Raw genomic sequence first — 26,939 nt, forward strand, 5'->3', positions numbered from 1 at the left:
TGTAAGTATGAAGGGGGTTAGAAAATATATTCTCTGATAGATTTGGTATAGTAATAGTGAAAAGTACCAAAAAGTAAATAACTTAAGAACAGATACATGAGTATCATGAGTATACATGAGAAATAGAGTAAATGTACTTTGTGACATCCCACCACTGCAAGTATGGATGAGAATATCTAAGAAAGAAAGGCATTCAATGAAACAGATAGACATTAACAGAATGATAAGACAGAATAGGGTTGAATTACGGGGCAGATTAAAAAGGCCGGACTGTAACTTAGTGGAGCAGGAGACTTATTGAGGGCCTGGGGCCAGCAGCAGAGAAAGACTCTCGACACATCGAGGGACGCAACCTGTTACCACGGCTCCTTCAAAGAAGCAAAAGCCCGGCCTGAAACTGGAGCTCCTCTCCTCGTGAGAGACTAAAGCTAATGATGCATTCAGGCAGCCTGTGTGCTCATTTACATCAAACCTTTAAAAAGGCACCTTTGACTGCCATCAAACACCCAGCCAAGTGTAGGATAGATTCCATGATTGACAAGTTATGACAAGTTGCAAACAACGAGTCACATTAAAGGGGACATATTATGAAAATTCCACTCTTGTAGTGCTTCTACACGTTTATTTGGGTATCTGCACATGTAGGGAGTTGCATGGCCTTGGACGCTAGCGTCACAACAGGTCAATCTGAGGAGGGCTGTTTTAGACAGGGTAAAAAGGTGCTGTTTTAAATTATCCCTGAGGTATTTTGACCAAAATATGTTACAGACATTTCATTAAGACCCCAAGGAACCATATCAACTGTGGTAAAATGGGCATAATAAGTCCCCTTAACAGCAGTGAGGGGTATATTGTGCATAAGGGGTGAAAACCAAACTGTGGTACAAATGTCCACAATCTCATAACGCAACAACGCAGGACGACGGACACAGAACAAAAACCTATTTATAATTTCAAAATCAAAAACATGTTATGATACAATAGGGCTTTTCAGATTGAGTCGTAGGGAGCGCACCAGAAGGAGACCATTGTGAAGTACAACAAGTTATACACAGGGAATCAGAACAGACAGTCACAGGCAAGGTCACCAAGAAGAGACGGACACTACACGGAGTGTGAGAGAGCATGTGTAAATGAGGATGACAAACAACCTGGCCACTGGACACTGAACAATGCAGACTATATAAGGGGTTACTTGGTGTAAAGCTCATTTTATAACAATTTTATAAATTAAAGTGTTAATTTACCACTCTAACAAACAAGAAATACATTTTCACTGAAACCGCACAAAGATAAGACCTGACCTCCATTATGGCTTCAAACTCATCACTGTAAAGGCTTTTTAGGTATAAGTGTAACGGTGTAAATATGTTTATATGTTCACATTGGTGCCGTGACCCATCGATTCTCCTGCTGGATGGTGGATTCATCAGCGCCGATCTGGGGATTGTTCTGCTGCTGCTGATCTTCTCTGTGTGACCAGGTGGACATGTAACTCGATTTGTGTTAAACTGAATGCACATATATTAAGTTTTTTTTCTTTTCGCCACTCGTCTGTGTTTAACTTTTTACATTTTGAGTGTTTCATTTTTATTTCTGATACTGTATATTTTTTTATTTAATGATGAGTGCTAGTGGGGAAGATATTAGCACACCCCATAGATTTGGCAGGGGAAGGGGAAGAGGATTATTGGGTTTTACCCACTGTCGTGACCATAGACTCTGTTTCCAGTGCCACTCACCGAACCACTCTAGGCTTGCTTGTCCTGGCCGGACGTCGTCAGCCACTCATCAGCAGCGGGAAAACTAGTGGATCCGCACCTTAGGGAGGATAGTGTGGATTATGATAGTGACCCTCCCAGCTGTGATAGTGATGACATTGAATCCTTATGTGAATCTCTTTCTTCTTTTGCACCATCTGGAAAGACTGTTATTTTTCAATTGACACACAGACTTCAGAAATCTGACAGCTGAGGACTATTGGAAACTTCTGGCTGCACCAGTTGACATTGCTGATGATGAATGTGGCCAGTTTTTGTCCCTGCTCTCAAACACTGAGAAATGGCGGGGAGGTCCCATGCCTGACAAGATCGGCACGGTAAAGTTAAGGCAGAGTGTTAAACTTGAACCCTTTCATGAACACTTTGTCTGGGGTAAACTGCCCGCATCTGCACCTTTATCAGTAGGTAGCACAGTGATTGTTGGACCAACACAATCAAGATCCAGGCCCAGAAATGTGATGGTTGGCCGTGTTGTCACGCCTATGTGGGGCGATAGGTGGGTTCCTCTTAAACTTATCAATCCTAGCAGTAGGGCAGTGACTCTTAGGAGAAACTGCAAGATTGCAGATGTTTTCCCATGTGTCGAAGTAGAGGAGTTGTCTTCACCTGATAAAGTGTTTGTCAATAACCATAGTGTTACACAGGCCTCTGTGACAGCAAAGTCCCCTGAGCAGAGAAAAAATTCTTTAGACAAGTTGGGATTACAAGACTTAGACTTAGAGGGCTGTGAGGTTTCTAACCAGTGGAAAGATAGACTTTTGCAGCTTGTTGAGAAGTATCAGTCAGTCTTTTCCAGGGACAAGATGTACTGTGGGGAGGCTACGGACTTCGTCCACAAAATAAACCTCGTGGATGAGAGACCATTTCGCCTACCCTACCGCTGAGTACCACCAGGCCATTATGAGAAGCTAAGGACAGCACTCAATGAGATGGAGGAAAGAGGCATCATCCGGAAGTCGCACAGCGAGTATGCATCCCCACTGGTCTTGGTGTGGAAGAAAGATGGAAGTCTGCGCATCTGTTCTGACTTCAGATTGCTCAATGCAAAGACTGTGAATGATGCACACCCACTGCCTCACCAAGCCGATGCCCTTGCTGCACTTGGAGGGAAGGTTTTCTTTTCCACCATGGACCTGACTTCTGGATTCCTCAATGTACCACTGCATGAGGCACACAAGAAGTACACAGCGTTTTCCTCACCATTTGGCCTCCATGAGTACAATAGGATGCCCCAAGGTCTGTGTAACAGTCCTGCAACCTTCATGCGGATGATGTTGTCAATCTTCGGAGACGAAAACTTCAGCAGCTTACTGTGTTACCTGGACGACTTGTTGGTGTTCGCCCCCAACGAGCAGCTTGCTTTTGAGCGTCTGGAAATGGTGTTTTCACGTCTGAAGAATCACAAACTTAAGCTGGCCCCCAAGAAATGTCATCTCCTGAAGAGCTCAGTTAAGTTTCTTGGGCATTTCATCTGTGCAGATGGAGTTAGGACAGATTCTGATAAGGTGAAAGTTATTGCCGATGTAGGAGAGACAGAGTTGATGGAGAGTGATGGTGTCACACCCTCCTTGAAAAAGATCAGATCTTTTCTGGGCATGGTTTTTTACTATCAGCATTTCATCGCTGACTGCTCTGCAAAAGCCAAACCTCTGTTCAGGCTCATTTCTGGGCGACAAGTTCAATCACAGACCAAGAAAGGCAGTGTCATTGGTTGAAGGGAAAACACTTTACGGCCTGGACAGATAACAACCCCTTGTCCTACATTCTGACAAAACCACGCTTAGATGCATGTGAACAAAGATGGGTGGCCAAGCTGGCGGCGTACAACTTCGATCTTAAGTCTGTTCCAGGAGTTAAAAATATTGTAGCAGATGCTCTGAGCCGTGAACCATTTGTCCAGTCATGTGTTGGTTATCGTTTGCTGAAAGAGCCGTATGTAGCACTATTGGATGAGGTAAATGGCGTTGTTAAGGGTACAGTGCAAGATGCTTTACGGCTTACAAACGACTGTCAGATTTTCCAAGGCACAAGGTCAAAGACACAGGACCCTGTTGCTGATCCTGTTTTTCAGCCTGCTGGAAGTTCCATCAGTTCAGATGAGGTGTCAGCTGCGCTGAGCGCTCATGCTGGTTGTGCTTTGATCGGTGCTAATCTACCACTACCACAGTTGCCTGAGGAAGACCATTCCACTGCAATTCCCCAGAGCCAGCTTTTTAGTCTCCAGGAGACCGAACAGTAAGCAGGGTCCTCTACTATGTGCGACGGAAAAGGAGAGCTACCAGACGAGAGGCCGCATCTGAACCGGATAGTATCTGTAAGCTTCTCAGACACTGGAAAAAGCTGAAAATACAGAATGGGATTCTGTGCAGGGTAAAAAAAGACCACCGGCTGAACAAGAAGCTGTCCCAGTTCATTGTGCCAGATGACCTTAAGTCTCAGATTCTCCTTGGCCTCCATGACAATGCTGGTCATCAGGGCCGTGCACGTTTTTGAGAGCATTTTGAGAGCAAGCTCCTGAAGGAACTTTTAGATATGGCAGGGGTGCGGAAGTCTCACACCACACCTTACCACCCAATGGCTAATGGTGTCACAGAACGCTTTAACAGGACACTAGGGAACATGTTAAGAACCCTTCCCCCAGTAGCAAAAGCCAGATGGCCCCAGGTGTTGCAGACGCTCACTTTTTGCTACAACTGTACGGTACATGAGACAACCGGCTTTGCCCCGTTTTACCTCACATTCGGTCGGGTTCCACGTCTTCCTATTGATATCATGTTCCAGTATGTGTTACAGGATGACAAAGTGATCTGTCAGAATGAGTTTGTCTCTCGGTTGAAGCAGGACTTATCCGAAGCGTCGCGGATGGCTCGGAAACACAGCCTTGATGAGCAAGCACGTCATGCCAGGCTCTATAACCGCAGGTCAAAGGCTCTCCACTGGCTGTGGGTGATCGAGTTTTGCTGGCCAACCATGGTGAAAGAGGCAAGAGGAAGCTCGCTGACAAATGGGACTCTACACCATATGATGTTGTGTCGGTGAGGTCTGGGATCAATGTGTACAGGATAAGGGATGATCTAACTGTGAGAGAGAGTGTTGTGCACCGGAACCTTCTTCTCCCAGTTGACTTTCTTACCTTGGATGTGCCTGAAACTCCTGCTTCCCTTATCGACTCAGATGTGGCATGTGGAAGCGGTCAAGACTCTGAGTAGAGGGATAATGTGGATGGCTACAACCGGACTATGGATTGGCTCATGGACTCACCAGATCCGGACCCTGTTAGTGTAGATAACTCACCAGATCCAGACCCTGTTAGTGTAGCTAACTCACCAGATCTAGACCCTGTTAGTGTAGCTAACTCACCAGATCTAGACCCTGTCAGTGTCGCTAACTCACCAGATCTAGACCCTGTCAGTGTAGCTAGCTCATCAGATCCAAACCCTGTCAGTGTAGCTCACTTGCCTGTTTCAAACACAGTTAGCATGTCTCAATTAACTCCCACAGACGATGTTAATGAGATTCCTGTTATTTGCACAGAACCTAATAGTATTGATACAGATCATGATGGTTCAGTTACTAGCAGATATGGGAGACACGTAAGACCTCCTAAAAAACTGATCCATGAGATGTCACACAAGGTTGAGAACAACTTCTCTGTTTCAAATCCTGTTTTTGCTTTCTTTCATAGGATACTTGAGGTTTAGACGAACTAGGATTTATTTTTTTATTCCAGTTTTGTGTTGGTAATGTCCAACTAGTATTTGTTTTTTTTTTGTGAATTTGGAGTATGTATTGTGTATTGCCTTGAATGTGATGTTCAGGGGATGTAAATGGCATCTTCTACTAGTCTGTAAAAAAGGTATTGGGCTTGGTACCTCCCTATCCTTTTACACTCCTTCAGGGAGGATTTGTATCGACTGTATTTGACATATGTAATTTGGTTTCGCACTTTAAGCAGCTCCTAATTTTTTTTCTTTTCTATTTTTGATTGGTTGATGCTCAGGATTTGTCTGGGATTGAACAGAATTTAAGAGGGGTGTATGTAACGGTGTAAATATGTTGTTTGTTAAATCCTGTTCAATGTGGGACAGCAGTCACTGTTTTTATGTATTTCTTTTATTTTGCCGTGTCTTTTATTTTGAAAACCTATCGCGGGAGCTTCTGGGGGATTAAGTCTGGCGCACTTTGTTTTTACCTCAGAAGCAGGTGCTCGCGCTATCGGTAGGTTGTCTTTCTTTCGTGTTAGTGTTTTAGTTAGTTGCTTATGGTTAATTTAGTGTATGAAACCTGTAAAGTAATATGCAACTTTCTTTTGTAGATGACTGTGGCTGTTTGTCCCATATATGTTGCAGGTATATTGTAAAGTATAACTTGTCTACCACTATACGACCACGTGTTACTGACAAGCAGGTGCTCGCGCTATCAATGACTATGGCTGTTTGTCCCATATATGTTGCAGGTTGCAGAATAAACGTACACTGCTTCCATTAAACCTGACTCCAGTGAAGTACATAGAAATAGCAGCAGAGCAAAACAGAGACCGTCACATAAGCATAATAAATCATGACCCGAGCGTGAAAGCATTCTTCTTAATAGATTCTTTATTTTATGTTACTAACAAAAAATCATAGCTTTTAAACTACGTTCTATTAATGAAGATATTTCATTATTATTGTGTTGGCAAGTAAGTATTTATTGAAGGACCCCTTTTCTTTCACTTTCTTTATAATTGTGAGAAAACATTTTTAAACATTTCTGTTGATTTCTGGATGAACTCATAGTTATGGATTTGAAAACTGAAATGATTAGAGAACTGAAATTTATGAGCGTGTGAAATTTGGCGCATATCCAAATAAAAATCTGGATCCAGTGAACTGGATTGTGGTTTCATTAGAGGACTGATGGGCCTTGGCGGACATGTGTACTGTGTTCCATTCTAGTGTGTAATGTGTTTGTGACAGTGATCCTTGTTCTCTTCTCACACTAACGTCTTTTTCTTTATTGCATATTGTGATGGAAATCTGAAAACATAAGAGGCTGGATCACCAAATGTGTCTCTGTGTATTTTAATATGGTTTCTCTGCTGAAAGGATCAACACAGAGAGTCACGGGGTCTCTGAGTGTTGATGTCTAATGCAAGCATCTTATTTAAGAGAAGTAAGGACCCAGTTGTCTTAGCCAGTTCAGACTGGTACTGTAGGCGAGGTTTGAGACAGGAATTAAAACACAGGAAACTGATTTGTATAAGATTCCTTTGAAGAAAGAGCAGACAGAAAATAAGTCCTTGGACGGTCATTAAGTAATAGAAAGGTCATAAGGGCTTCTGGTCACAGACAGTTCAGGTCATAAAAGGCTCAGACAGGAATATACAAGTTGCTTTTAGACTACAAAATGTAGTTTTCCACCACACTTAGTTATTTTTCCATTACACTTTATATGTAACAAAACTGTATGCTGGGTAGGAGATTCAACTAAAGCAAGCAAGCAGCAAGTTTAACCATTTAACCTTCACTCGGTCACTCTTTGAAGCACATTTCTATAAGATTGCTGATGTGCCTTCATCTGCTAATAGATATTCAAGTCTCTTCCCTGGCATCAGATTTTTTTTTTTCACCTCTCCAAGATATTCTGCAAAAGTAGCAGCTGGCCCACAGATGTCTGCTGGAGAATATGGAGGGAGATTGAATAATATGTTTCAGCCTCATCAACAAAGTGCGAATCGCCACCTGAGAAATCCAAGGGGATACCTAAAGGTCATCTTCATTTTCTCGAACGACTTCTGAATGAAATCTTCACAAGTCTCTCCCCGCTCCGAGAGCAACATCCCCATCATTAGTTTATAATAGATTCCTATGGAGGTATATTATTGTGGAGCACTGAGGTGATATCTTCAGTGCCGCTGTTCATCCCTGGGGGCAGACTGGTGTACGCCCGTGCAGAGTGGCAGCACGAGCAATGAAACATGTCAGCTCGCCTGAAACCGGACAAAACTCTCAAGGCAGAATGAGCCGTCAGAGCATTATCACTCAGTCTGAAGCTAATCAGCACATGACTGCTACTTCAAAACTTGGAATAATCAGGAGTCACTTTTCATTAAAAGGTGATACCTCTTGTGTGTGGTAGGTGAGGGGTAAAGGAGAGAATAGTAGTCGAGTATTAACATTCATTACAACTGGTGTCAGTAAGTGTACACTACAGTCAAAAACCTCAGAGCAGTAGAGGCATAAACAAAGTGCTTGAATTTTACTCTTCACAGATGTTGGTATATCACAACTCACCATATATGCAAATTGTACTTCACTGTAAAAAAACATGAAATATTTAAGTGATGACAACAAATACAAAAACAGAAACTGATACTTTTCCTATATGCAAAAGCATTGATCACAAATGGGAGAAAATAGGCTTTTAGGAGATTTTTTTCCTACAGTCCTGAACATGCCAGAACAGGACCCAATCCTATGTTCCAGCTACTCATAGGAGCACAGGTGGCCCTAAACCAGTCTATGCAGGTTTCAGCTCAAGCACCAGATGTCAGCCTAAACTCAAACTAAACCAAATTCACCACATCTGGCCTTCCACTTCCACTCAAGCCTCAGACAAGGTTCTACCATTTCTGTCAAATAATTGACATTTGATAAATGTGGCGACTACCACTGACACACAACAATAAATGCCTGTTAAAAATGAAACAGTCCGTGTGACCAGTGGACACGTTATGTGATCAGTGTGCGCCTGACCACAGTTTAACACCGGTAACTGAAACTAACATGGCAATCCGGAATGCTTAAATTAAAATTTGTTTCTAAATAATTTAAATTAGTCTGATCAATAGCTTAGATTATGACAGAATATTGTCTATAATCCGTCACAATCAGTAGTTCAGTCACTCTGAAGTCACAGTCACTGATTCACAAAAGAGATGTAGTATGTTTAGTATGTGTTGCTGGGTTGTTCTATATGATGAGACATATCCATATAATCCCCATAGAGAATAGCCTGTTTGTCACTTCCTGTGGTGCATGATGGAAAATCTAACTGTACATTGTGAGTCCCTACACTTCCTGCCCTTACTCAACAGTCCCAGGGATTTAGAGAGACTGACAGCGACAGGAGAAGGAGGGTTACTGAGGTACCGAGGGTAATATAAGAATGTGAAAACCGAGAGCCTGAAGAAGAGAAGAAAAGAATTGCACTGCAGCGTATCAGTATTATCACCTAAGCTCCGAAAGACTGAGAATTGTGTTTATGAAAATTGCATGTGTAGCGTGTCATGCCGAGATGAAGGATAATCTTGCCATGAGTTATAGCCAATCCAGGGAAAGTGGAGGTGCAGAGGGAAGAGCAGTGATTTCCCATGAAGCTGTATTCTTAAGAGGAGCACATCTCATTTTATCCCCTGGACCGATTTGCCAACTCTAAATGGATTACATCACTCATGTGTCTCAAGATTGAGAAACTTTTTAAGTAAAAGGTGTTTGGACACTGACAATTTAAGAGAAGAACACTATTGATTTATAATTTTGGATCACAAGTCCTCGAGCTGTATTCTGCATTATGATCTAATTTCAATGGAAAGTAAAGTGATCGTATTCAGGGTTGTTGCAACAAAACAAGCATGGCATGCAAAGGCTGTGGGCCCCCGGCCGAGAAGGGCACCCTGAGAACCGCTGATCATTTTGATAATTAAAGAATACGCAAAAAATCCACAAAATCCTTTGAAACACGCCTGATCATACAAGTCAGACCAGTGCATCTGGAGAGACATATCTGCAGTGACGCATGGTATGAGAATGCGTGAGTCAACTGACCTTCCAAACACTTTGAGGAATAAAGACACTGACAATGCTCCCAGAAGACCTCCGATAGCAAATATGGACACTGTGACGGACCAGAGGAGGGTGACTGCCTCCGCTCCGACTGGCTCCCCATACCTCTCCATCCACGTCTTGTTGTAGAAAGCTTTGATGAACTGCAAGACAAGAAAAGAGCCTCGTTCAATGTGTGTTCATCATACCAAAGGCAGCAATAAACTATCGAAAAGATTTGTAATAAAATATATAAACATAGATACATATAAATATTGATCATTTAAGTGTGAAGTTAGACATTTTCGGTTTAATGTCATAATGCACTGTTGATATATTGTACACAGTAATCCCTCTTTGTCAATAGTCTAATAAATCAGAAACAGTCGATTTTGATGCATTTGCTCTCAAATCATGTTGTCACAGACCTGAAATAAACTTCATACACACAAACACAAATTGCAAATGACTGGATGAAGAACTGAGTGTTTCTCATGCTTCAGTGAATCACTGAGCAAAGTGTTTGAAATCCCCCACAAGTGTCTCAGAGCCCTCCAGCATTGACTGATATCCTTATCACCGATGAACATGTCAGTGCATAGCATTCAAAACAAAATGACCTTGTTGCTTTTGTTTTTTTAAATCTCGCATTTTCCTTTGTGTTTGCCGGCAGCTTGCAAATCTGGTGAAACATCATGAGTCCAAAGAGAATTATAAAGACCTTGTTTAGTGAGCCATGTCTGCTCAGCGCTAAGTGCTCCTTTGGACACTTTCCTTACAGAGCTGAAAGCAGCAAAGTAATTTTCCCTGTATGCCACGGCTCAGGGGTGATGATGAGGTGGCGTCTTTACGAACGTCACTCAGAGTAACTGTGAGCACAGAGTTTTTGTTAGTGTTAGACGATGAAGTGACAGTGACAGTGACCACGATGCACTGAAAGAACTCCTTCTTCAAACATGGCCGACCTCAGCTCGTATGGAACAGAACGTCAGGCTTCATATGTCAGATGCTTCCTGTTTTAGTGTGACACCATTATCATTACTCGGACACAGTTTGGTATTTTTAGGGTTTTACTTTTGATCTTGTTATGACTTTTTATTATTTATTTATTTTGGGGGGGGGAACAACTGATGCCTCGCAGAAGAGAGCCTGAGACTCAAGCATTTCACTGCCAGCGACTGCTTAATGTTATTGTTGTGCATTTGACAATAAAAATCTTGAATCTTGAATCTTGAACAAAGCTACGGACGAAAACATCAAATTACTTAAAACTGTTCTTTACTGAAGCGCAATGAGTCATGGGATGTGTTTGGCCGGAAAGGACCCACCCGGAGGAGTCTGCGCTGCTCTGAGGTGGATTAACACATTTATCAGCTGCATTTGGAGGAGCCTCTGGATTGAGACTGTCTAGTCGTACCACTGTGACATGATTGGTCTACAAATGCAGCTTGAAAGATGTGGCCCCGGATTGTACACGACTGCAGATACTTTTTTAACTGATATGTTCAACCCCAAAAAACCTTTGCTTCACAAAATATCTCCATCCAGACATGAATTAAAAAACGACTACACAAACCAGAGTTTTTGAAAATCTGCACTTTATAAGGCGTTTGTAAAAAAAATATGTTCAATCTCTGTCTCTCCTGTCAGGTTGTCTGTTCACATCCTTGGAAGTGTTTGTGCTTCAGTTTCACTCCCTGCTGTGTCCTTCCCATTTGGTCTGCCTGCCTGCCACCTGCCGACATCTAAGACTTGACAACCATTCAAGCACTTCCTCTCCTCTCAGTTCCAGAATGGTTCTTTCTTGACAACCCATCTGTCACCTGCCTCTTACTAGCAGACACTTTACAGTGTCCTCGATCCAACGTTCATTGGCAGACTTTCACAGTTACCTCTGGGACTTGTAAGTTCCTTCACCTGATTCCTGAGAATTCTCTACCTCAAGTCCCACCCTCAGCCTTTATCGTAAAGTAATGTGTTCACCTCGGACTGGATGATATGGCCGAAAATGACATCAAGATAAACATTTTTATACAAGTTGATATCAATATTTTTATCATTTGATTCAACAGTAAAACATTTGGAAAAGATCCGTGGTAGATCACCTCCTCACATAAATAGATATTGAGCCTTTGTAATGCAATAATTACAGATATTGTTTTATTGATATTGTTTTATTGAACAACCCCCGCAGCACTAAATCATTGACAAACACGTACACCAGTGTAACCAGAATACCTTGACGAATCTGGTTGTGGAGAAACAAGGTTCAAAGTTCTGTAATAAGAAGATATAGTGCAGGTCGGTAATCCCATTTTATTTCCATATCCTTTGCCTTAATTGTATGGAGGGTATAAAATGCTGAATATGAACAAAGTATTCTTCTGTAATTACTGTCTTGACAACTTGGTATCCATAACACAAACACATGAATGACCTACAAGCAAATATTTTATTGTTTTAGTGCAGAATAATAGAATTGCACCAACAAAGATTATCCAGTGGCTGATCTGACCCAGGAGTGCTACAGCAGCTCGGTGTAATGTTATCATACAAATAGCATCGGTGTCCTCATAATGCTCAGTAAAGAAGTACACTTGGAGGAGTAAAGACTGTGCACATGTTTCAGATTTTTTCGACATCTGCAGAGAAAGCATCTGAAACCACCTCTAGTCGTTCTTGAAAAAGCCTCTTGAATGCATCTACAAGTTCCTGTGGTGACTGAGACTATAAGAGCCACAGGTTTATTAGAAGGGAATGAGTAATGTATTAATATTCCTTTAACCACTGCAGCTACACATCGTTTGTAAGATTGTCTCACTGTTGGAGGTAATCCTGCTGTGTATGAGAGACACTGACTATTGGTTTACAGAATCTATCCGCTGTACGTTTTGACATGGGCTGATTAAACGTTTTGATTAAAGGAGCCTGGGTGGTTTGTTTTTACTGTTCTTTCACATTATGTTATTTTCAGGTCCCCTCAATGAACTACACTAGGGGAAAAGCTGCTTTTCGCTTCATTTTATATAAATTTGAATTAGCTGCAGGAGCTAATGAATTAATGAGCAGTAATTCCTCGGCTGCAGATTAATGACTGAGATTTTGAGCATCAGGAGTTGTTAGAGAAAAAATCGGCTTGACAGGATGCAGCATACGCATGTGTCCCCATATAAGACTTGGTGTGATTACAGAAGAAGAGACAAATGTTTATGGTATATGGTATATATGGTTATTGCTGACTGACTGGGAGAATTATTGGGGAAATTATTGACATGAAAGTTCATATTTCCCGTCTAAATTTTTTTTTTTTGCAATCAAAGCCAACTGTTTTAGCTTTTCAAATGGTTTCGATTTTATCAGAAAAGCCTAAGGTTTTCAAACAATTCTTAGGTTTTAGTGCTTTCTTAAAGTGGAACCTCAGGTCTTGATGGGTTAAAGGTTGCATTGCATGATGAACATTTTTTACCATCTGAGCTGCCGGTGATCCAGGGCGGCGATTGTAAAACTCGAGAGTTGTTGAATCTGTGAAAGTGCAGGATTGGATTTGTGATGGAAGTGCAGACCAGGTTTTGAGGAGTTGGGCAGAGAGAAGTGTGGACTGTTTGAGAAGAAGCACTGTGGTAGACGATTGCAGTGTAGGAGCCATCCCCTTAAGAGCGAATAATTCCAAACTGTTTAATAAAGCTATAATAAAGCCTCCTGTGAAAAGTAGGGCCTCATTTATAAAACAGGGTCGGATCCACACTAAAAATTTACATTCGCACAAATGCCCCAAAAAGATGTGCCCTAAAAACTAACCAGATTTATGGATCCCAGTCCCGCTGGGCATGTGCACGTATTTAATTTCATATCACATACACATCTGACCACGTGGTCAACGCACAGCATCTCATGAATGTAGATGCATAAAAATGAGCCTGCAGAGTTGTGGCTGCAAAACAGTGTCAACCCTCTCCTCAGATCTCGAGGGGGGGAGACTAATGTGAGCGTGAGGCACTGCTGTGGAATATTGAATTGAGTCGTATAACATCTTCACCCATTGAGGTTGAGTTTGTTTCATAGATCCCAACGTTTGAAATGAAAGGAATAAAGTATGTTAAATAAATGTCTGCCTGCTGCAGTCTGCCTGTCAGAGTGGATGTTTCACACCACCCCCGATGGAGAACACCCCACTCGTTCATACACACGCACTAGCGCATGTTTGCATAGCTACCCATATAAGGACTTTGCATTGACTTCCCTTCAATGTGGAGAGCTAAACTAAACTAAAACTTAATCCCCGTGCTTAAACACAACCTAACCACAATTCACATCTCACCACTAACCCTAACCAGGACCTCAGAAATGCTGATTTGCCACATCAGGACCAGGCTCTGGTCCTCATGAGGTCCACTGGTCCTGACAAGAGCTGTTTTCAAACATGAACTCCTGAGAATGTCCGCACAATTGGGTGCGTTCACAACAACACAGAAATCTCCAGATTCCTTCAGGGGAGGGGGGGCACAGCATGCCGGATGTCACAGGTTTTCCTTTACAGCGCTGTGAAACCAGCGTCCGCACATCTTGGTGGGTGTCTTCTAGGTGATTGGCAGCTCTTTTTACCACTGAGATATTTTAATTTTTATAATATAATTTAATTTATCTGTTATGTGTTAGAAACATCATTAACACTGTCTCGCGGTAAATCCTCCACAGGACCTCCTGCTGAGTTCTTACATGGGCTGGACATTCTCCGGAGTTTTTATTGGGTGGCTGTCAGGAGAAACTTGGAAACACTCGGAAATCTGTGTTCAAAGCCCCCCCAGAGATTGTCAGGAGATTATCCGAATTCAGTGCAAGTCTGAAAGCAGCCCAGGTCAGTTTTAACGTTTGAAAATATCCTAGAGCAGTGACAAAAAAACAAGTACACACACACACGTACGGTCACTAGGATGTGAGTTTATGTGTTTATTTGTTTATATGAAGTGTGAGAGACATTTATGAGTTGTTAGTTGTAGTTTTGCATTGTTCTGGGACCATTTCCTTTTCTAACTTATTGAACGTATTAGAAACTTCAGAAACTCGCAGAACATCCAGTATGTTGTTTTATAAATGTAACGATATATTATCAGGGAACGCAAAGCCCCCAAGAGGAGTAGTGTGAACGATTTTTCTACTTTATCATCGGAGACATGTACCCACTGATGTGCTAAAGACGAACTGGGACCAGGGGCAGAATTTTAATAGATGGCATCTTTTGTCATTCCCCTGCTGCTGGTGATGGATTGAGGACAAATAGCACCTAATGGGCATCACAGTTATGAAAAGATGTATAGTTCTCTAGTCTTTCGTTCCCCTCATCAATCAGGACTATAACATCGTGGTGACTAGTCAAGACCTAATTAAAAGCAGAAGTCCACTGTTCTCTGAGCTCTGTCGCGATTCCGGTGAAGGTGTGCTTTGTTCTAATTCAGAAATGAAAGCAGCTTGCACTATAAACAAGTTGTAAGTCAAAGAATATCTCTGTGCAGTAGTTGATGTTACTATGGGAACATGCGATGACTCAAACATGACATTCAACCAGATAAACCTCAGTGATTTAATAAATTGCTAAACCTTTTTGTGTTAAGGATTTAGAGCAGCGGAGGGCAACTGGGCTGATGGCTTCCTCTGGGCATAAAGAGAGAACAATTTGTTAATGACTATGGTCATATATGTGCCTATCCATTGTTTCTTTCTTTCTTGAGATATTTGTATAATTAACTGTGTAACCTGCATTGTGTGGACTCTAGGGCTGCAACGATTATCAAACCGAGACCATACTCCCAGTCCAAAGCTAAACGGTTTCGTCTCCCTGTCCAACCATACACACTGCCCCAGAATAAAGAGGGCCTTTTCCTTAATGCTTTACAAAACCTAGATAATGGTACGTGGCTGAATTTCTTGCCAGCCCTTGTTCTAGAGGCTGTGGGGACTTGATCTCAGTTTCACACTCTGATCTTCCTACTGTTCTTATCCACTCCTTTTCCTGCGTGCCTCAAACTGGGTTAAACGTGTGGGGAATTTCTGGAGGAGCAAAAATGCCCCTAACATTGAACCCAGATAGAAACTGCCCTGGAGCCATTTCTCTGCCCATCCTTTATTCTTTGACTTGAGACTGGTCAACAGCAGAATGCCCCAAAAAAATACATACGACCTGAAAACAAAGTTTCTCTGCTGGCTTCTCATATTGTGCAGGATAGTTCTTCCACATGAACACAAAAGCTTTCTGCCAAGTTAAGAAAAGGTGTGCTTTTTTCATGTGAGGGATTTGACTTTGTTTATTGTTCACACTGATTTGTAATGGGCAGGGTTGAAATGGCAAAAAAGGGTGTGTCATCTCTGTGCAGGGAAATGGTGACATATTAACATATTACCAACCGACCCCATCAATAGAATGAAACACCCAGTTTAGAGGATCTTCCAACGTTTGCTAGTAGCTCATGAGCTGGTATATTAAGGTGACCAGGATTTTGCCATCAGTGCAGAGACTCTGTTTCTTAAATCACTGCTGTTAGGAGGTTTTTTATTGGAACGCTTTCAATGCCAGATTTTTAACTGTATATACAAAGGCCTGTAGATACCTCGGACCCTTCAAACTGATATTATTATAAAAATATAATTTTGTGTCAACACTGAGAGCATTACATTTTGAGATTGTTATCAGAGAAGTAACACACGCTGTGCTCTGTGTTTGTGAATAGACAATCTAAAAACGATCAAACTGCAAACTGTACTATTTCTCCCATGCATTGTTTTTTCACCCTAGAGAGATATGGGTTTTAAAGGAGCTTTTAAAAAAAGCTTCAAAACACTGAAGAAGTACAGCAAGAATAGCCGACTGATTGCAGAACATCTACCCTGAACACATCACAACATTATATTTGTGGAACTTTTCGTCTCCTACATCATTTTTCTAATATTAAAGCATAGTGCTTATGTTACACAAGTTTCAGTTAATACTGACTCAACAGGAACTTGAGATTCAGAAACAGAATCTGATGTCTTCAGTAAAATCTACTTTCCAAGATCATTACCACCTGTACTTGTATAAGTAAGGGCAGAGCTGAATGACTGAATACTAATTCAATGACCTGTGTGACATCTAATTACCTTGAAACAAAGGGACAGATTAGAAAATGTGACCTCTGAAAATGCTGTTACTCATTCAAAAGCTTCTGCACACAAACGTCAATTTCAGTTTCTCCACTCCGAGGATTCGCAGAAAGTGAAATTGTAAAGGACAATCAAAGCAACGCTAAATAAACGTGGGCCTCTGTCTGCTGCTGACTTTCTTTTATTGAAAGGAAGTCTAATTGGATGGATTTCCATGACACTTCTGGAATCTGGATCTAGCAGATTTGTATATTCCATAAAGGGACTGTTGGGCTTTAGCTGAGGTATGTGCTCTACTGAGAGACATTCTTGTGTCATAAGAAATCATGAATCGTGCCTGGATCCACAGACCTCTTCAAACTTTGCCTTCATTTTAATCTAAACTGCAAACCTTACAAGTTCATAACTGAATCTTGTACTTTAGCTCAAGTTCCCCAAGAAGACATCTGTGAGAGTTACCAGAACAGTTTGTGTCTCCAGAGCACACACAAGGGTCAAAAATAACCCCAGTTGGTAAATATTAACTGTCTGTCTGGTTACGGAACTGAAGTCAGTCAACAATGCCAAAGGCAAACACAAGCTTTGTTTGCACAAAACATTGTTTTACAGTGATTAAGTGACATCACTCTATGGTGACGCCTGAGCTCTGTAATGGGGTTTAGCATAACTATGACATGTGCAGTTTGGACAATCAGCTGAAGACGGGTGATAAGGCTGTATCTGCCTGCTCACAATGTCCATTCACTCAAGAATACCTGTAATGGAACCTGGTTCTGCTGCATTGTCTTAAAGGAATATTTATTGAAATCTGGCAGCAGGTTTACAGGTGGACTTTACAGATTGACTCACCAGAGCAGGAGCGTTGACCACAGACAGGTTGTAGCCGTAGAGGAAAGATGACCCCAGGGCCCCAAAAAAGGCTGCATTCAACAGACAGGCTGTGACTGGCTGCTGCAGAGAGGGAGCACATTACACACGGGTTCACTCCAGTCATACAAACACTGACACGGTCAAGGCCTCGTCGCACTGCTGCTGATCGATGTTAAGGTCAGACAAGAACCGTTGATTCAACAGAGGGTGTTGCACAGGTTCAGATATCTGGGCCAGGAAACGGGGTTAGTATTGTGTGTGTGTGTGTGTGTGTGTGTGTGTGTGTGTGTGTGTGTGTGTGTGTGTGTGTGTGTGTTATGACGGAGTTAAATACAATTCAAACAGGAGAGACTACGATTCAACATTGTAACCACATTTATTGACTTGCGCACAGAGAGTGATGGGAATGTTACAATCTTTCGCCATTTTAGACCCCTATGTGATGTCATCAGGATTCGATGGGGGTGAAGCAGAATGTAGTAATTCCCCCCAAAAGATAGTGATGGTGGGGGATGACTTTGACAGAGAAGATAAATTGATGAATGATTTTTACCTTTTAAATGTCGTATTCAAGGTAATGACAGAATAAATAATTCATAGCTAAGTAAGATCAGACGATAATTAGAACATTTATCAAATATACATATTTATCAGATAAGTGTATTGAGGTGATATAGCTCCTGTTAGAATGCAGCTGCAGCCCAAGAGATAAGGAAGACACACGAGATAAAGGTCTGGAAGACCAAATGTGACGATCTGAAGAAAGTGCATATTGAAAAAGGAAAAGTTGCTGGCCCCAGACATAGCATGCTACGCGATGGGATGGATGTCCAACAGAGCGAGTTGCAACTTGGGAAGGAAGGGGGCCAGCCGGCTTGTGAGCCACTGTCCTTGAAAAAATTAAGAAAAAAAACAGATGGAGCATCTGTGAATAACTGCAGAGAATCTGAGAGATGCACCAACCCCTTCTTAAGAGAAAATTAAGTAATTTCATTGATTGTGCAGATGGGAACATAAACGTGAGCTGTCGAAAAAAGCGCTGTAGGGTTTTATTAATTTATTTATTCTTTTATCTGATGGAGGGACACAGAGGGACTGAACGAGTTAAGATCGGAGTGGGACACACCTGAGCCGAGGGGAAATGATCAGGAGGAATCATCCAGCAGATGTGAACAGCAGGAACTCTCAGGAGCCTCTGATAGTTGGTTCAAATTCTCAGGCTGCTCTACATCCGAAAATCAGGCGCACTGCAAATAATCTTTTGATTCCCTCCGGCTGCCGAACAGATTCCCCGGAGAAGAATGTATGAGATGATTATGAGAGCGTTGGTTTTGTCTGCTTTAGAAAGCCAAGCTCCTTGAACTGCAAGCTTTATTCATTTAATTACATTATCGACCGAGGCTTAATTAAAGAGAGAGACTCTGGTGAATGAGACTATTCACGCTGTGAAGGGACCGGAGCAGGGAGCAGAGAGGTCAGACATGACGGCCGACTGCGGAAGAGAGGAGACGGGATTTAAAGTTTGACAGCCGCCACATGATTGGCTGGAGGAAAGTGTGCCCACAATCAGCTGATCAATAAGCATAGAGAGAGGGAGAGATTAGAGATTCACTGAATGGGGGTTTGGTTTTCAAGAACTAATTTAAGCTGAGCTTCAGGAAAATATCAATATAATATAATGTTACAGCTTTATTTTGCAGTTTAACGCCAACTGCCCTTTAAGTGGTCCAAATGAAGTTAAGAATACATTCAGTAATAAATCACTTTCTCTCTGACCCATTCCATTCCCATACTTGTCTAATCAGCTGACTGCCGGATGGTTACTGTAATCCAATCAGATTTCATCATCACTGTGACCCCCCTCCTCCTCCCCAGTCACCTCCATGTCAGCTGAGGCCACTCATCTCATCTGATTCAGATCCTCAACATGTTGTAGGTCAGGTCAACTACCAGCAGTGTTTAGACCCCGGGGGGTTTCCTTTGCTACGCCGCCACGCCCCCTTCCAACCTTGACGACATCACAAGGGGTCTACCAGCCAAATAGACTTTTATACATCTCATCACTTTCATCTCTTCTTGTGCATGGCAATATCTTTTGTTCATTCTTCATATGGTCTCTCCTGATGGAAATGCTCCAGCATGTTATGAATTATATGGAATGACAAACAGTGGTCTATTACCAGATTAAGATGATGCTGGGAATAGATACCTCAAGTTCCAATGGAGATTTTGCTTCTTCGCAAGTTTCTCCACTAAATGGTTCAAATTAATTCAAATTGTCCAACAGGGGGCACAAGAGAAAAGGACACATTTTCGATGAAAGTGAAGTCATTCAACGTCCCTTTAGGAAGAATCCACATGTCAGTACATTATGAGATGCATGTAAGCAGACTTGACACTTTGGTCCTCCTCTTAAGAGCATGCATGTGTTGTTGTCTTCACGGCATGGCTCATCTGTCTTCCTTTGGTTTTCATGTCATAAGCAAGGCTTTCTCAACCATTGCTTATCTAAGAGACTGATGGATAGACCTGGATTTATTGGGCCCGAAAGAGATGGCCAAGTCTGAGTGTGTTTTTATAGATTTCAACCCTTTTCTCCCACCTTCGGAAAAACACATAATAAAGCCAGCACAAAAAAGACCACCTCCAGACATTTGCTCTGCAGGTCTCCGCCCTTCATAGGAGCAGGTAGGAGGTATTGGATTGTTACTGAGTTACAGAATGACAGCCAACAACAACAAGGCCAGTTATGAAAAGCTTCAATCGTTCACCTCCATACAACACAAACATTCAGGTTACCTTTCCCTTTCTTTTCAGGGTTGGCGAATGAATGTACAGATAATCTATACGACAACAGTACACCACAGTCTACGCTTCCGTTGAGTTCATGCTTCTAAGTCATTTCGCCACAATATATTCTTCCTGTCCCGGTATTCCAGATATTATGGACAAATTTTATTGCTAGTTGTGATCTGATGGAATATTTCAATCACCTTGTAATGTGCTACTTTATCTTTTTTTTTAGTTTTTAATTTTTTCCTATTTCTTTAATTTAAAAAAGGGCTCTAAATTTTTTACTTTCAACTTGTACATCATGGTGCAACTGTGGTTTGAAAGATCATATAAAAGGGGTATTTTAATTATTAGATCCACAGTGCATAAACCTTTAAAACCATGCATTGTACATCGAATACATTTTGAGACTAAACACAACCTTTTAATTTCCTGTTTGGTTTAACTCATCTTTCATTTTAATTAATTTCCCTTGTGAATTTAAGCTTAATCATTGACACACACTTTTATTAACAGAGGGACATCGAAATACACACAGTGTTTACTGCAATCCACTGACTGATTGACCAACGTGCTCTCCCACATGCTCAGTTTAACAATTGTTTTGTAATCATTTTGCAATCTCTGCACACTGCTAAGAAATGTAGCCCCCGGTGTTGTCCATGCACGAGAGGAGAGTCACTTCTCTGCCTGAGGCGCTAAAGAAAAAGGATGAAATATCATCTTTGCTTTAATGTCTCTTACAAGCTTTGAAATAAATAAATGCATTTTCAACAGTTGTATTATAAATTAAAAAAACACACAGACACACACACACATATATTTCTGACATGACTAACCCTAACCCTAACCCTAACCCTAACCCATGCATTTTAGTCATCACTCTGCTGATAGGCCGTTTATGAATATATAAGGTCGAAAGGTTGCAAGTGTATCGCAACATATTGTCTCCGATTATACTATGCACTATCTGCATGTTTGTGGACAGTGGGAAGAAGCCGGAGTACATGGAGAACATGCAAACTCCACAAAAAAAGACCCTTAACCGAACCAGGATTCAAAACAGGAACCTGCTTCTGTGAGTCGTCAGCATTAACCCCCGCAAGACCGTGCCATCCGCATGCTTGAAAATAAAGTGTTATTAGAGCCTCCACCCCACCCCCTCCGGAATCTGGAGAATTGGCCGTATGGGTCTAACTCAGAATAACGTTTCATTGATTACATGATCTCTTGAATAAAGAAGAAATCAGTGAGCTATTCATTGTGTGTCAAATGAGAAGGGGCTGAGCGAAGGGATGAGGTTGAATCTCCACCAGAACCTTAGTCAGTCGGCACAATTAAAACCTGCAGTCCAGGATCAAGCTCAGAAACCAACTGAGTGTGCGTGTGCTTGTGTGTGTGTGTGTGTTTTCCCTTGAATCAAAGTTTGATGTGATTTTAGATTATAACAGTTGCAAGGCCACTGTTGTCCACAATGACATTTGAAAAATGAGCATCAACGGCAAAGGTCATGTACATATTTACTTAAGTACACCAGAGATACTTCCTGTCCACATACAGCACCTATCATCTGAACGGGTTAATGTATGACATAAAAAGCAAATAACAACAGCATGCCAAGCAGCGGTGACCTACAGTACCTAGATGTCTAAGGACAGGGCTAATGTTGTGCTGCCACACTAATCAAACATCATGAATTGGCACACATAATGTTGTGCTGCGTTGTGAGAGGTTAAATCACACTAACCTTCCCGGGATTCTTTCTGGCATCTGTCTTCTTGTGGTCAGGCGATTTGTCCTTCTGTGGTTTGTCCATGTTAAAGTCTCAGCAGCCTGGAGGGAGAAGTTCATATCTCCTCAGACATGTGGTTCATACAACACACGTTTCACAACGAGAACAGGAAATGTGATTTATTATAGAAACTGCTGCTGCTGCTATACAAACGTCTGCCGAAAAGGAAACAACTGTGCATGTACGGACATTAGACAAGATCACACAAGATTACTGATTAGAACTTGGTCACAAGTTAATGATTTACCAGCAGATCTCAACTAGAGCAGGAAGCATTGGATTTTTTACTGAAAAACACAATGGTCTGCATTTGTAATGCACCACAGTACAGGACTCTACAACTTTGCCTGATTGTAACAGATTCCAAATACAAGACTCAGTCTGCCCCCTAGTGGTTAAAATAACAGTAACACATCCAGAAGACTGGTGAATGAATATGCATTTGCATTTTTGCTGCAGGGCATTAACTGTAAGATGTGTTTCAAGATATAAGTCAAGTCTTTATACTCTTAAGAGATAAAAAAAAAAGGTTAATTAAACTTCTTAAATGGGCTCCTGGGGATTCTGAACAAACTGAAGATCCAGAACTGAGCATTTCCTGTGTAGCTCAGGGGAGTCTGTGTCTCCTGCTGCAGCGCTGCACATTTCCTCCCCCACACAGTTAATTACATTTAATAGCAGCTTGCATTCAGACTGTAAATGTGTCAGTTGATAGGACGACAACCCGCAGGACTGAAGAGCCGGATTAACAGCCAACGCTGCAGGGTGCATTCATTGGAAGACACTTCAGAAACTTGTCCTCCTACCCTGCCTCCCTTAAACCACTTTACTGCCATTACTAATCTGGGTGCTGGAGTTGTGCAACTTCTCAATACAATTTGGTGTAATGCCAGTCCATATCAGATGACTGTTATTGTAGAGTGTTTATTGGAGGCTTTTGTTTTTTTTTCAAGCCTGAACTTCTGTAAAGTCACTTTTACAGGTTTTAAAAACTTTAACGATCACAATCACCAACAAATTTAATATGACGTGAAATTTCATCCCTAACCTTAGAAATCTAAACTCAAATTACTGCAGGGAGAATCATCCGACTCCCTTTTTTCTTTTTTGTAAAATGTAATATTTCTCCTTTCACAATTAATATCCTATTCTGTAAGTATTTGATGAGATATGAGATGTGGATTTAACCTTCTCAAAGTGACCTCCTGTAGAGCGGCTGCACAGTGTGATTGTATCAGCGGTCGATACCTGCAGCAGAAAAAAAGATGCTGATTCGTTTCAGAAAAGTGAGCAGTCATCTGTTTGCCTAACAGGACACCGGATGTAGGCAGTTTGCGGGGCTTTAAGGACACACCCCTCTCGTGTCTGTGATCCCATCATGACCCTGAATAACCTCTGAATGGAAAGAGGCTTCCCTGAATAGCCACACACCCTCCTGCTGGAAACTAATTTCAACATATTGTGAAATAATTCATTCCTTTCCAATCTTTACTGTACAATAATGCAGGTATAGATGGAAATGTATCTTTCACTGACTTGTCACCTTGAAAACGTCTAAAGCAGTTGCTGCAACACAATCCAATTGTTCAATATTTCACTTTTGAAAGCCTCTCCATGTCTCCGAAGCGAGCGAATCAACAGGGTAGGTGAGTCTGACATGCAAAAAGCTCAGGGTTACACCAACAATAAAACTTCACACACAAGACGAAAGTTGTCGCTAAAACTGATCAACTGAGCAGATCTTACTTATTGCTTCAGGTTCCTGATCATAAAAAAATTCAAATTATAACATTATACTATTTCAATTCAAATTCTTCAATTATGTATGTGAACATACGAGATGAGTGATATAATTGAAATCAAAACAAGGATTTGATGGAGTTTATTGTATTGTCATAGATCACATGTAGCCCCTAGGAAGTCACACAGTGTCCAGTGTACAGCCCTTCACACAGCTGTGCATCATAAGAGATCAAACTCATGTATTGCAAATGTGACTCATCCATCAGCAGATACAGCAGAAGGCGTTATTTCAAATGTTTAACATAATAAAGATCTAAATGATTAGCAAAGAGAATGTACCTGGATGAGCAACAAGTCACCTCATGTCTACTTCTCGTCAGTATCAACCTCTGTCCAGAGAAATGCAATGAGGATCCACTATAATGTGATATCTACAATGAGCTGATACTATTTTATTAGTTAATTCACTTTCCTGTTGCATTACCTGACAGAAAAATAGGTTTAGAACTGTTTGATTCAATCCTACAACCCAGTTATCTACAGCCAAATCTTGACCACAACACAAAGACTGATATGTCAGCAAGAAATCAGCTTCCAACAATAAATCTTTTTCTTTACCAGACCGAGTTTCAAATATCATTGTGGATACTTACTCATGCCCATGTGTCCAGTGCTTTCAGGAGGACTAGTGATCAAGCCGTTTTGCCAAAGATTACATAACACTGACAAATGATTAACTCTGATGTCCCTCCCTTGTGTTTTGACATGAAGGTGAGCGGCATCTAGCCCCCCCCCCCCCCCCCCCTTCTGAACATCATCACTTGCTTGTGTGGTTAGTGGTAGTCAACCCGGTCCACACAGGGAATCACAGGGCAGATGGTCCACAAGCAGGGGGAAACACATTGTTCTCTGTTACTGCAGGAGAACATCTGTCTCAGAAACTCTCTTGGCAGTACTTCTTTTAATAAGATCATCTAAATCAGCACCTTCTCTCTGCATGTACACACATCAGTCAGACATGTGGACAACAGCTGGATCAAGCATTAGCACAAAGAAAGTAAAAAGTGAAAGCAAAAGTTATTGTGAATAAATCCTGCTTCTTACCTCAAGTAGTGTAAAGTCAGCATCTCACTATGGAGGCCAAATCACCATGCTGCTGATGGAAAATGTATTTGCCTCTACCATTAAAACAGGAGTGCCCATCAGCTCATCTGTGCTCCATTGTTGTGCTGCATTCCTCGGCCGCGTGTAAGCATGAGGAACGGCCCCCCCTCCACCTCCTCTTCATCAGAACAACAGATGATGTTTCGAATCAGAGTACCAACAGAGTGATCCTCATGCTACAGCAGCTGTCGAGGTAACATGCATGTGGTTATCCAAGAGCGACGTCCCGGATGCTAATTTCCTCTCAAATGAAGCAACAACACTATTGGAGCTATTATAAGTAAGTAAGCAAGTATAGCTTGTTACGTAAAAACAGCACAAGAGCTGGCCTTCAGTCCCTCCAAAGCCCCTCTCCTCCTCGGGCAGCTTTCCCTCAGATCAATGGCTCCTTTATTCTACCCTTTGCTCTCCATAAAATCACATTGTTAAAAATGCTGCCTGGCCGCTATCTATATTACAAACATGTGAGCCGTGTGTGTGACAAACAGAAAAACGTCTGTAAAGAGCACCAAAAGGATCATGAACATGAGCCAAACATTTGACATAGCTTGAGTTATATTGCAGCAGTGTGCGTCTGGAGAATTGAGCAGCTCTTGAGTAATTACAGTTTTTGCTTGTTTTTTTAACTTAGCTATGGAAATATCTGAGTCAGGACCAGAAACAAAAAGACGGGGACAAAAATAAACTCAGGCATGTAAGGTGAACACCCCCTCAGTGCCCGCCCTTGTCACAGGTATGAGGTTTCCCAGGGTGTGGGTAGACCTCGCAGTTGGAAAATAATCCACGGGTAGAGCATATCAAACCACTGAATGTAGAGAAGATAACAAACAATATACAATATACAATTTGTTATAGCTCAAATTGTGCACTATACATGTCTATGCTGCAACCTAGGAATTATTGAACTTAATAACTAATACCCAGAAAGTAATTAGTCAGACTCTCAAGCAGAATATGTACTTACATTTGTTCTAATGCATTAATGAACCTTTTTCTCACCTATATTTGTATTGTTACTTCTATAGGGATACATTTTACTGATGTTTTGAGTGACACAGTAATTAGACATCAGTCCGCTTTATGGCAGTGATGTAAAACCTCCTCATGTATGCACAGCTCTGGATTCATTATCTATATTGATCAGCGTTGAACGTGCCACAGTCTACTGGCGGTCGTATAGTTAAAGCCAGGAGCAAACAAGCTTCTGTGTCATGGGACTGCTTCTTGTCTGAAAGTCTTGGTGCTCAGTTCAAGGAGGTGAAATGAGCACAAAGAGATGAGAAGTGATCTCACAGGGAGGCAAAACAATTATGTTGATATGCACAACGGCCACAGAGAGAAACTAAACAACTTCGGGGAGACGATGCAAAACAACCACAGAGAGACACAAGATGCTCATAAAGAGACACCATGAGAGAGACAACCCAAAATGTCCTCAAGGAGACACAAAACATATTCACTCTACGTCAGGAGGGGTGGGGATCTTCTTTCTCATAATCAATGTAAACAACACTGTCAGCTCCAGTGTGTGTTTAGTCATGTGTCCTCATGTGCTCGTACAATAAACCCTGAGTCTTGCAAGTTTTACAAAGTTCTTTCCACAGGTCGTGTACTAGTTTCTTTTACAGACTTGTTTTTTCTTCCTGCTGCTGTGCACAGTCATTACCCCAGATGTCAGAAACTGTGTAAAACACTGATTATCCCGCTCTGTCTGAAACCCACCGGCCCATAAACTCACCACAGGGGATTGTTTGCATTGCTGTGTCACCATGCATGTGTTGTAATGAATAGATGGAAAGCTCATTCTCAACAGGCTCCTTCCTTCTGTGAGAAACAACGGGAGAAAAAAATACTCAC

At 41.7% G+C, this 26,939-nt stretch overlaps 1 protein-coding gene across 3 annotated transcripts in view; it reads right to left on the reverse strand.

The window, feature by feature from the left end:
- Window positions 1-26,939, reverse strand: part of slc2a9l2 (solute carrier family 2 member 9, like 2) — a 118,976-nt gene that overhangs the window by 90,239 nt on the left and 1,798 nt on the right. Inside the window, exons 1-5 of one of the 3 annotated variants that reach the window (XM_062397492.1) lie at window positions 24,572-24,595; window positions 23,364-23,423; window positions 22,131-22,216; window positions 17,570-17,671; window positions 9,590-9,750 (exon numbers count right to left, since the gene is read on the reverse strand). In XM_062397492.1, the coding sequence (XP_062253476.1) occupies window positions 9,590-9,750; window positions 17,570-17,671; window positions 22,131-22,199 (332 nt within the window). In that variant the 5' untranslated portion in view covers window positions 22,200-22,216; window positions 23,364-23,423; window positions 24,572-24,595. Of the gene's footprint in view, window positions 1-9,589; window positions 9,751-17,569; window positions 17,672-22,130; window positions 22,217-23,363; window positions 23,424-24,571; window positions 24,636-26,939 lie in introns of those variants that run through there. The other 2 variants (XM_062397486.1, XM_062397500.1) reach the window with 2 other exon arrangements.

The sequence above is a fragment of the Platichthys flesus genome, chromosome 2 (genome assembly GCF_949316205.1).
Source record: "Platichthys flesus chromosome 2, fPlaFle2.1, whole genome shotgun sequence".
In the NCBI taxonomy this organism is placed as follows: Eukaryota; Metazoa; Chordata; class Actinopteri; order Pleuronectiformes; family Pleuronectidae; genus Platichthys; species Platichthys flesus.